This window comes from Chiloscyllium plagiosum, unplaced genomic scaffold (genome assembly GCF_037043375.1).
Source record: "Chiloscyllium plagiosum isolate Xiang-an unplaced genomic scaffold, Cpla_swu_hap1 HiC_scaffold_14, whole genome shotgun sequence".
Classification (NCBI taxonomy): Eukaryota; Metazoa; Chordata; class Chondrichthyes; order Orectolobiformes; family Hemiscylliidae; genus Chiloscyllium; species Chiloscyllium plagiosum.
Window position 1 is genome coordinate 4,372,742 of NW_028270152.1, and position 12,230 is coordinate 4,384,971.

The 12,230-nt window shown below is 44.3% G+C and overlaps 1 protein-coding gene across 3 annotated transcripts in view; it reads right to left on the reverse strand.

The window, feature by feature from the left end:
- xpc (xeroderma pigmentosum, complementation group C) overlaps positions 1-12,230 on the reverse strand; it is a 49,097-nt gene that overhangs the window by 15,369 nt on the left and 21,498 nt on the right. For all 3 annotated transcript variants that reach the window (XM_087994048.1, XM_043707558.2, XM_087994049.1), the window contains exons 8-10: positions 10,390-10,479; positions 5,350-6,333; positions 153-313 (exon numbers count right to left, since the gene is read on the reverse strand). In XM_087994048.1, coding sequence (XP_087850174.1) covers positions 153-313; positions 5,350-6,333; positions 10,390-10,479 — 1,235 coding nt within the window. The remainder of the gene's footprint in view (positions 1-152; positions 314-5,349; positions 6,334-10,389; positions 10,480-12,230) is intronic.

The following is a 12,230-nucleotide window of genomic DNA, read 5'->3' on the forward strand; positions in this document are numbered from 1 at the left end:
GAGAAAGAGAGAGCGCTGTGAGGCCCACACAGCTGAATAGCTTACCAATGTAATCATTCAATATAAACTGTCAGGAGAGACAACGAGAACAAATGCTGGTTATGTTTTTTCAATAAGATTGTCAGCTGAGCTGGGGTGGTGAGCACCTTTACCTTGAGTACACTGCCTCTGTCCTGCAGTAGCCGAGGATAGCTGCTGTCGGAGGATACAGGGTCTCATATTTCAGCAGATGTCTTTTTAGGACATAGAGAGGGTGGTTTTTATATTCGGCTACAGACGTGGGCAACGGTTGACTGAGCATCTTAGCTTGCATCTGTGAAATACATCAAAGGAAAGACTACAATATATCAAAGCATAAAACCAGTCATATAGCCCAGCTAGTCCATCTGCACATGACCCCCTTCTATCTTATATCATAGAAGACTATCACCATAATCTTCTGTTCCTCTCCTCCTCATGTGTTTGTCCAGCTTCCCTTTGTTGTATACACCAATACATGTCTCGATCTATATCAATACATATCAATGAATGTATTGGCATTAATGTTAACCACACCCTGTGGAAGTGTATGCCACATTCTCATTACTCTCTAGGTAAAGAGGTTTCTCCTTATTTCCCATTTTACTTTCTTTTTGACTGTCTTCTAAACTTAGCCCCCCAAAGTTTCAGAAATATGAAAAAGGAGAATGTCTAAATTGAATCCTCAGTCTGTGATCAGAATGTCAAATACAACTGGTGCTGAAAGGTCGGGACCTGAGGCATCAGCTTAGTTTCTCTCCACGGTTGCTGTCCCTGCCAAGGAAGATTTGCAGCATTTTCTGCGTTTATCCCTGGTCTGTGACAATCAGTAAACTGTTTCTGGTGAAGGAACACCTGTGGGGTGGATAAATTCTCAACAAAAATCCAGGGAAAGGACATGTCAATGACTTAACAACCAGATTCTCTTGGGAGGTGCAAGCATTGATTCATTCATGTGAAAATTCAAGAGGTTGCTTTCAGAAAGTAGAGTAGGATCTGAAAAATTTGAGACATTAGTGGAGAGTAAAGTGTGCTTGGGAGGAACAGGTGATTTTGGACAAACCCCCCCACTGGGGGTTTCTGTCACCACATCACTCCTTGTAGACTCGTTTTATTCGTTCTAGCACGTGGGCGTCAAAGGCTGGACCAGTATTTATTGCCTGTCTGTAGTTGCCCCTTGAGAAGGGGGGGGCGAGCTGCCTCCTTGACCTGCTGCAGTCCATGTGCTGTGGGTAGACCCACGATGCCCTTAGGGAGGGAATTCCAGGATTCTGACTCAGGGACACTGAAGGAACGGCGATATATTTCCGAGTCAGGATGGTGAGTGGTTTGGAGGGGAACTTGCAGAGTGGTGTTCCCATGCATCTGCTGCCCTTGTCCTTCTAGATGGAAGTGGTCGTGGGTTTGGAAGGTGCTGTCTGAGGATCTTTGGTGAATTTCTGCAGTGCATCTTGTAGATAGTAGCAGCAGATTGTACTGAGCGTCGGTGGGGGAGGGAGGGGATGTTTGTGGATGTGGTACAAATCAAGCGGCTGCTTTGTCCTGGATGGTGTCGAGCTTCTTGAGTGTTGTTGGAGCTACCCCCATCCAGGGCAAGTGGGGAGGATTCCATCACAAACGGAAAGATTGATTGCCATGATAGATCAATAACTTCATTTTCACTGGGATTAGGGACTTCCTGGATGTGGAGGGGGCTGCCTGAACTGCTGTGCTCTTCCAGCACCACTAATCCAAAATGTGATGCTGTATTATTGAGCAGTTCCTAAGGATTGGGAGTAGGTATGATTGAGAGATGATTTCCTCGGAATTTGCAGTACAGGCTCCCTGCTGGATACATACAAACATATGAAACAGGAGATGATATTATGTATTCGGCTCCTTGAGCTCATTTTCCCAGCCACAGCTGATCTGTTTGTGTTTCGAACTCCACTTTCCCATCTATCCTCAATAACCTTTGACCCCCGACCTGCCAAGAATCTATTCACCTTGCGCTTAAAAATATTCAATGACCCCATCACCACTGCCTTTGTAAAGCAGAGTTTCGAAGTCGCACATAACCCTGAGAGAGAAATAAGACTCACCTTATCTCATCCCGAAATGGTGAGCCCTCATTTTAAAGCAGAGCCCTCTAGTTCTGGCTTGACCCACAAAAGGATCCATCCATTCCACCATCCATACTGGGAAGATCATTCAAGATCATAATCATAAAATCCCTTCCATGCAGAAAGAGAGCATTTGGCCGATCGAGTATGCACCAACTCTTGAGAGCGCCTACCATCCAGTTTCAACTCATAACCCCACATTTACCTAGTCTGCACATTCCTGGACACTATGGGCAATTTAGCATGGCCAATCCAGCCAAACCTGCATATCTTCAGACTGTGGGAGGAAACCACAGCATTCAGAGGAAACCCACACAGACACAGGGAGAATGTGCAAACTCCACACAGACACTCACCTGAGGGTGGAATCGAACTGGGTCCCTGGCACTGAGGCAGCGGTGCTAACCACTGAGCTACTGTGTTGCCCTTACATATTTCAATCAAGTTACCCTTTATTCTGCTAAATTCCAATGGAAAAAACCCAGTCAGTCCAACTGTTCCACATAAAATAACCCACTCACTCCAGCTACCGATGTTGTAAACCCAATCTAGTGAGGTCAAGAAAGCATTTAGTTGATATCTTCATAGATTAATACAAGACAGGAGGGTGTTCAGTTCATTAAGTCTGAGACTGCAGTTCTTCTTCAGAAACTCTGGCAGCTGGGTTTGACACACACTCAGTACATCCCCTGCTCAGGGTTCAGCCATTTGACTTACAGCAGCTGTTCTACACCCATTTTAGAAATGGAAACTACCTGCAAAGCCACAGTGCTGTATCTATACACATCTCAACAGGCTCTGAGGAACCCAACAACTCAACCACAAAGGTGATGCAGCTGCTAATGTAACTGCAGTACAAAGCACAGCCACAGGCACAATCCCTCTGGTACAGTGCAGGAATGGAGTATAAAAGGAGGGAGATTTTGCTAAAACTACAAGGCACTAGTCAGATCACAGCTGGAATACTGTGAACACTTCTGGGCCCCTTACCAGAGGATATATAAACTGGTATCAGAGGCAGTCCAGGGAAGGTTCACTAGGCTGATTAAAAGGTATGAAGGGCTTTTGCCTGAAATGTCGATTCTCCTGCTCCTCGATGCTGCCTGACCTGCTGTGCTTTCCCAACAACACAGTTGCGACTCTGATCTCCAGCATCTGCAGTTCTCACTTTCTTCTGATTAAAGTAATGGAGGAACTGACTTAGGAGAGAGAGAGAATCGATTGGGTCTGTACTCATTGGAATTTAGAAGAATGAGAGGTGACTTTATTGACACATGTAAGGTTGTTAGGGGATTAGACAGGGGAGATGTGGAGAGGTTGTTTCCCTGTGTGGGAGAGTCTAGGATCAGAGTGCATCATCTCAGAGTAAGGGGTTGTGCATTTAAGACAGAGATGGGGAATTTCTTCCCTCAGAGGGGAGGGAATCTTTACTGCAGAGGGCTGTCAGTATATTCAAGGCTGAGACAGGCAGATTTTTAATCAGGAAGGGATTGAGGATTATGGGGGAGAGGCAGATTTGAGGATGATCAGATCAGCCATGATGTCACTGAATGGGGGAACGACGGGATGGGCCGAGTGGCTGCTTCTGCCCCTATGTCTTACGGACTTGGAGTATCACCAATGAGTCACACGTGAAGCAATCCATGTTGTAGGAAAAGAAGCATCACAGGGCAAAGCAAAATTACATGGAAGTTATTTCCTGCAACCGAGAAACGACATTGTCAGACCGCTGCTTCCTCTGAACGTGGAGCCATTCTGCAAGGGTGCCTTCTCAATATGCTGGGGCACAGTCAGATTCTACACGGAGGATCCTGCAGTTTCTTGATTTGGGCGGGGGGTAGTTGGGATAGCGGTGAGAGAGAGTGTGAGAGAGTGTGAGAGAGTGTGAGAGAGTGTGAGAGAGTGTGAGAGAGTGTGAGAGAGTGTGAGAGAGTGTGAGAGAGTGTGAGAGAGTGTGAGAGAGTGTGAGAGAGTGTGAGAGAGTGTGAGAGAGTGTGAGAGAGTGTGAGAGAGTGTGAGAGAGTGTGAGAGAGTGTGAGAGAGTGTGAGAGAGTGTGAGAGAGTGTGAGAGAGTGTGAGAGAGTGTGAGAGAGTGTGAGAGAGTGTGAGAGAGTGTGAGAGAGTGTGAGAGAGTGTGAGAGAGTGTGAGAGAGTGTGAGAGAGAGTGAGAGAGAGTGAGAGAGAGTGAGAGAGAGTGAGAGAGAGTGAGAGAGAGTGAGAGAGTGTGAGAGAGAGTGAGAGAGAGTGAGAGAGAGTGAGAGAGAGTGAGAGAGAGTGAGAGAGAGTGAGAGAGAGTGAGAGAGAGTGAGAGAGAGTGAGAGAGAGTGTGTGAGAGTGTGTGAGAGTGAGTGAATGAGTGAGAGGTCTGCAACACAGAAAGGGTTTCACTCTCTCTGCAGTGAAGCAACCAAAATCTGGAAGATGGCTGCTATTCTCTCTTACCAGTTGTCTTTAACCAGTGACTAACAGACTGATTAGTTAGTGAGCCAACTGAACCATGTCGGTAGTTGAGAATTTACAAGAAATCATTTACAAGAGACAATAGGAATTTCGACGTCCAGATGGACTTGGGTGAATACAAGGATGCCTCATTAAATCCTGTGGATTGATGCTATTGAATGTGTTTCTTCAGTAATTTTTCCTTCATCAAAAACATCCATGTTTGTTGTCTGATTGTGTCTGTATATGTATGAATTAAAGAAGAGGATCAAAGTTTCAGTTACTAGAGTTACAGTGGAACCTCAATTATCCAGCATTCGTTTATCTGAATTTTGGATTGTCCAGCAAGACTGCAAGGTCCGGATGCTTGGCTAAATTACGTTATCCGAACGAAATACTCCCCGCCTACATCGTTCAGATAATCAAGGTTCCTCTGTATATGTTTTGTTTGCCTGAGGTTAAAATGATTGCTTTATAATAAATAGTTTATTGTTAAAGTATCTGTTTTCATTAACCAGAGTCCAGATAAGAAAATTGGGGACTTCGATTAAATTTATTAATTTAAATTTTTTAATTTTCCGAAGTGTCTCATATCAGCGAGTCCAAGCTGTTCTGGAATAATCATTTTTGTTAAGTGCTAACAATAATATCAACATTGGAATGAGGAGATAGCCAGCAAATGTTAGCCGTGGGAACTCTGCCTCATCACCATCAGCAGAGAGAATGGGAATGACAATGCACCTGAGGGTTGCCTCTCAGTCTATCTGGCTCCAAAGTAAATGCCACCTACCTCCTGGTCTTCATCTTTCTCACGCTCTGTATGATTGTTTCTGTAGACTACCAAAGTCTGGTCCCACCAGGCAGGGTCAACACGGTGTTTCCTCGTCATGGTCATCCAAGCCCCATCGTATCTCTGGGTGACGTCTCTCACACAATTCTCATTGTCAAAGCTGATGATGTAGGAGAATGGTTTGGAAGCATATTTAGCGCAGAGTTCCGGCTGGTTCACAGTGTTGCGTACACAGTCAACTGCTACCCACTTCTTCTCTATCTCTGCATAGACCTCAATCCATTGATCGGAGTCTTTTGAATTCAGGGACACCTCCCTAATCATTCTTCCACCTCTGCTGTTGGCTTTGGCTTTGTTGGAGTTTGAAGACCTTCTCTTACTGGGTTTGGTTTTCCCTGGAGTGTTCTCAAAATCATCTTCCTCACTGTCCTCACACTTGGGAGTCCTAAAGATTGAAGACTCTACTGCTTGCTTGCCTTGGGGAGACTTCATTTGTGAAGAGATTCTCTTGCCCCTCTTATCTCCATCGGAATAACTGTTAGAATCAGAACCATTGCCAACCTCAAAATCAGAATCGCTCTCATCATCGCCTTCAGTGTCCTCTTCCTTGTAACATACTTTTGAGGCTACTCTCCTCCTGCGCTCATTCTTTGGCCTTGGAGAGACAGATGTTTTAGATAGTGGGCACTCCTCATCCTCAAATCCAGATTCAGCAGAACCTCTGTCAAGAGTTTTGTCAGTTTTAGTTCTCCTTCTAGCATTTCCCCTCCTGTTTGCACGTTCTGCAGGGCTCCTTTTCGATGCTGGCCGAGACTTGCCTTCTCGTTCAGTCGACAGCTTCACTGCACCATCTTGCTCCCTCTCCAGTTTAACTACGACTCCTCTGTTTGCTCCTTTCTCAGGCACAGACTCTTGTTTAGTGTCTGGGACCGAGTGACCAATTTTCTGGGAATTATCTTTAGATTTGCTGCCCCTCACGTTCTTCTAAGTAGAACAGACAAAAGATTTTAGAGTCGAGACCAAGTTCAGTTGCACATTTCACAACTCAAAGCTGGCAAGCTCAAGTCTTAACATTGCCAGAATGTGGCTGGAACAACTGCAAACCTTAGACTCTGCTCATATTTTCTCTGGGACAATTGGTTTTGGTGATGGAGGACAGCTGAGCAGAGGCACGAAGGGAGTTGCATTGTGGTGTAAAGGCTGTGGAGGTGTACAGCTTTGGAACGGTGGTCCACAACTCTAGGCTGTTCCTAGCATTCCCTCTAAGCTTCATGTATGGAGCTATACAGCAATTGGGAATGGGATGCTCAGGAAGCAAAGAGTCTGCACATAATTATGTGCACATGCATGGCGAAGTTCAGCAAACAGAAAGTAAAGGGAACTTCTTAAAAAATTCATTGATAAAACGTGGACGTCACTGGGCTTGACCTACATTTATTGTCCATTCACAATTACCCTGTAGTTGGGGGATGGTGATGAGCTACTTCCTTGAACTACAGTGGTCCATTTGGCAGCAGCACACCATAATGCTGTCAGGTTCGGAGTTATAGGACTTTAAGACCATAAGATAGAAGAGCAGATGCAGGCCATTCAGTGAGATCACAGCTGACCCGATAACCCTCAACTTCACATTCCTGTCTTTTTCCACACAACCCTTGATTCTGTTATGATTAAAAAAAATCTATCTCAGCCTTGAATATACTTAACAACCTAGCCTCAACAGCCCTCTGTGGTGAAGAATTCCACAGATTTACTAACCTCAGAGAAGAAATTCCTCTTCGTTTCAGTCTTAAATTAGCAACCCCTTATTTTGAAATGATGCCCTCTGGTCCTAGACTCTCCCATAAGGGTAAACAACTTTTCTGCATTTCCCCTGTCAAGCCCTCTAACGATCTCATATATTTTAATAAGATCACCTTTCATTCTTCTAAACCGACTCAACTCTCATCATAGGAAGATCCTTCCATACCATTCCATCAGGGAAAATAAGCCATCTGAATCTTCTCTAGACTGCCTCCAATGCCAGTAGGTCTTACTTTAGATCAGAGATAAAACTGTTCGCAGTATCCAGCTATGCTTTGACGAGTGCCTTATACACTTTTAGCAAATCCTCCCTACTTTTATACTCCTTTCCCATTGAAATAAAGGCTAGCATTCTATTTGCCTTCCTGATTACTCGCTGAACCTGGATGCTGGCTTTTTGTGATCCGGGGGAGGCAATGGCCAAGTGGTATTATCACTTGACTGTTAAATTCAGAGACCAAATTAATCTTCTGTGGACCTGGGCTCGAATCCCACCACGGCAGATGGTGGAATTTGGATTCAACAAACAAAAGTAAAATCTGGAATTAAGAATCTTATGATGACTGTGAATTGATTGTTGGAAAACCCCATCTGGGTCACCAATGTCCTTTAGGGAAGAAAACTGCCATCCTTACCTGGTCTGGCCTACATGTGACTCCAGACCCACAGCAATGTGGTTGACTCTTAACTGCCCTCTGGGCAATTAGGGATGGGCAATACATGCTGCATAGATAGTGACAGCCTCATCGAAGGAATGAATTTTTTAAAATTGTGAGGATTCAAATCTCTCTGTTCGACATCTTTGTGATTTTTTTCTATTTAAATAATATTCAGCCCTTCTATTCTTCCCGTCAAAATGCATAACCTCATATTTCCCCACATTATATTCCATGTCTTCAAGTTCTTGCCCACTCACTTCACCTGTTTATATACCTCAACAGGCTCCTAGTGTCATCTTCACCATTTGCCTTTGTCCTTATTTTTGTCACCTGTAAATTTGATGATAGTACATTCACTTTCCTCATCTCAGTCATTAATACACATGATAAATTATTGTGGGCCCCCAATTACTAGTTCCTGTGGTACTCCACTAGTTACAGCTTGCCATTATGGGCAGCATGGTGGCTTAGTGGTTAGCACTGCTGCCTCACAGCGCCAGGGACCCAGGTTCAATTCTACCCTCGGGCAGCTGCCTGTGTGGAGTTTATACATTCTCCCCGTGTCTGCGTGAGTTTCCTCCTAGTGCTCCGGTTTCTCCCCACAATCTAAAGATGTGCAGGTTAGGTGGATTGCTATGCTAAATTTCCCATAGGGATCATGGATGTACAGGTTAGGTGCATTAGCCATGGGAAATGTAGGGTTACAGGGAAATGGGTCTGGATGGGATACTCTCCAGAGGGCTGGTGTGGACTTGTTGGGCTGAATGGCCTGTTTCTACACTGTAGGGATTTTGTAATTCATTCTGAATTCCCCTATACCCCAATATTCTGTCTTCTATTAGTTAGCCGATCTTCTATCTATGCAAATATACTATCTCCAACACCAGGAGCTCTTTAAGCCTAATATGTGGTACCCTATCAAACCCCTTCTGAAAATCCAAGTATATGAAACCACTGCTTCCACTTAATCTATCCTGCTTGCTACCCCTTCAAAGAGTTCCAATAAATTTGTCAGCTATGATTTCCCCTTGACGATTCTGCTTATTACCTCTAAATGCTTAACCTCTGACATTTTCTCATTAACAGATATTAAGCTAACTGGTCTACAGCACTTGTTTCTTTTTGTCAACCTCCTTTTCTGAATGAAGGTGTTACATTGGCAAGTTTCCAATCCTTTGGCACTTTTCCAGAATCTAAGAATTCCTGCAAGATTACTTCCAGTACATCCACTGTCTCTGGAGCTACTCCCTTTAATATCCCAGAATGCATCCCATTAGGTCCAAAGCTTTGATCAGCCTCATGGAAGATTACAATCAGTGTTTGATTCTTTGAAGTTCTAGTCTCGCCACACGACTGTGGGTAGCATCAGTAAGGGCCAAGGAGAGGAGGTGGAGTCAGTCACGCTGTGACAGCTTCCACAGTGGATTAGCCCACTGACCCTATCACAGCATTCAAAGTGGTGACAGAGTTGGCAAAGAGTAACTGGGCATCAAGAAGCACCTCTGTAGACAGAGCGAAGAGGAAATCTGCAACTGTCCTGCCCAAATCACTTTGAACGTGAGGCTCAATTAGAGTTCAGCTAGGGAAGTGGGCTGAGAAATGGCAAATGGAGTTTAATATATCTAAGTGCAGGGTCTTGCATTTTGGAAATTCAAATCAAGGTAGGAGTTTCATGGGGAATGGTAGGGTCTTAAGGAGTGTAGTGGAACAGAGGGACCTTAGAATTCAGGTGCATGGTTCTCTGAAAGTGGACTCACAGGTAGACAGGGCAGCGAAGAAGGCATTTGGCACACTGGCCTTCATCAGTCAGGGCACTGAGTATAGAAGTTGGGAAGTTATGTTGCAGTTGCACAGGACATTGGTGAGGCCACACTTGGAAGACTGTGTTCAGTTTTGGTCACCTTGCTATGGGAAGGATGTTATTAAACTGGAAAGAGTGCAGGAGAAATTTACAAGGATGTTGCCAGGGCTCAAGGGTTTGAGCTAGGACATTTTTCTTTAGAGCATAGGAGACTGAGGGGGTCCTTATAGAGGTGTGTAATATCATGAGAGGCGTGGATAGGATGAATGCACTCAGTCTTTTTCCCAGGGTTGGGGAATCGAACACTAGAGGGCATCAGTTTAAGGTTAGAGGGGAAAGAATAAAAGGGAACCTGAGGAGCAACCTTTCTTTTAAACACAGAGGGTAGCATGGACATGGAATGAACTGTCAACAGAAATGGTTGAGGTGATTATGTTAACAACATTTAAAAGACATTTGGACACATACATTGATAGGAAAAGTTTACAAGGATATGGGCCAAGTGCAGGGAAATGGGGTTAGTGTGGATGGACATTTGTCGGCATGGACTAGTTTGGGCCAAAGGGCCTGTCTCCGTGCTGTAGGACTTTGACTCTATGAAATTTCGAAACGGAGGTTGCTAGATTTTTGTTGAGCAGAAATTTGAGAGTTTGTGGAGTCAAGGCAGGTGGATAGTTTTAAGATGCAGATCATCCAATGATTGCACCGAACAATCTCCTCCAGTTCCTGAGAGGCCGAGCAAAAAATGAAGTGATCATAATCAGATTGATTTCTTACCGCTTTCAAATTTTCTTTAAATGGAACAGGTTGAAATGAAATCACAAGCCGTGATTCCATGGCCAGAGTCCGAAGGATGATCAGAAACAACTGTTAAAACAAAATCAGATCGTTAAATGAGATTACAACAATTGAGAAATACAACAGCACATAAATATCAGAGAAGGTCAAACAATTCAATTCCTTTCAATGTTTAAGATTGCTCACAAAATTATGTCCCTCCAGTTTCTCAGTGCAAAATGGAATTTACATATTAGTGTTCCTGGTGAGAGAGAGATTTCCAGGGCTAGAAATGGAGGAATGTAACAACCAGGTGAAGTAAGGGGCATAGCAAAAACAGAAGTAGAGAGAGAGCGAGAGAGAGCGAGAGAGAGCGAGAGAGAGCGAGAGAGAGCGAGAGCACAGAAGGAGAGCACATGGCCTTGGAACAAAAGAGAGGAGCAACAGACAAAAAGAAATGACTGAAAGAGTCACTGAGAGTCACAGAAACCGGTCCTTTGACTCAACATATCCATATCAATCAGGTTTCCTTAACTCAATTAGTCCCATTTGCTTGCATTTGGCCCATAAACCTCTACACTTTTCCTATTTGTGTACTTGTCCCAAATGTCTTTTAGATGTGATAATTGTGCCCGTCTCTGCCACTTCCTCTGGCAGCTCATTCCATACACGCACCACCCTCTGAAAGAAAAAGTCATCCCTCAGGTCCATTTCAAATCTTTCCCCTCTCACCTTAAATCCATACCCTCTAGTTTTGGACTCACCTACCCTGGGGAAACGATCTTAGCTATTTACCCTATCTGTGCCTCTCACAATTTTATGAACTTCTAAGGTTACCCCTCAGCCTCCTACACTCCAGGGAAAAAAGTTCCAGCCTCTCCTTATAAGTCTAACTCTCCATTCTCAATATCATCCTTGTGAATACTTTTTTTGCATCCTTTCCAGTTTAGGGGCATGTTTTCTCCAGCATGGCGATGGAGGAAATAAAACGAGGTGCGGAAGGTTGAGAGGTGAAAAATGGGAGAGAAAGAAGGTGGCGAGAGAGAAAATGCGTGAAAGGACAAAAGAAAGAGGGAGAGAGAGAAAAAACACAACAGGGAATGAGATCGGGAAACTGTGTGTGAGGAAGAGAGCAAGAGAAAAATAGTGAGAGCTGAAAAGAAGAGAGAGGAAGAAAGAAGAGATGGAGAAAGGCAGACAAAGAGGGAGGGAAAGAAAGGAAAAGAGTGAAATAAGGAGAGAGAGGATGGAGGGAGACAGGAGAGAGGTAGTTGGAATAAAGGATTGAATTTTCCCTGGGGTCTGATTGGCTACTTTGGTTCAGTGTTTCTATGGTTGCAGTTAATAGATGCTTCAGCCACAAAGTTGATATTTTAAAACACTTTTTTTTCCCTTGGAGTGTGAGCATCACTGGCAGGACCGATGTTTTTTTTGCCTGTCCCTAATTGCCTTCAAGACATTGGTGTTGAACCATTTTCTTGAACTGCTGCATCTTTCTGTAGTGGGATGGTACAGTGTGACTGGGCCAAATGGCCACTTCAGAGGACAGTTAGGAAACATGGAAGATAGTTTGCGGATGACACGAAAGTCGGACGAGTTGTTGACAGTGAGGAAGGATGTAGCAGGTTACAGCGTGATATAGATAAGCTGCAGTACTGGGCAGAAAGGTGGCAAATGGAGTTCAATGTAGGTAAGTGTGAGGTGATTCACTTTGGTAAGAGTAACAAAAAGACGGGGTACTGGGCTAATGGTCGGATACTTGTAGTGTGGATGAGCAGAGGGATCTTGGTGTCCATGTACACAGATCCCTGAAAGTTGCCACCCAGGTAAATAGTGCGGTG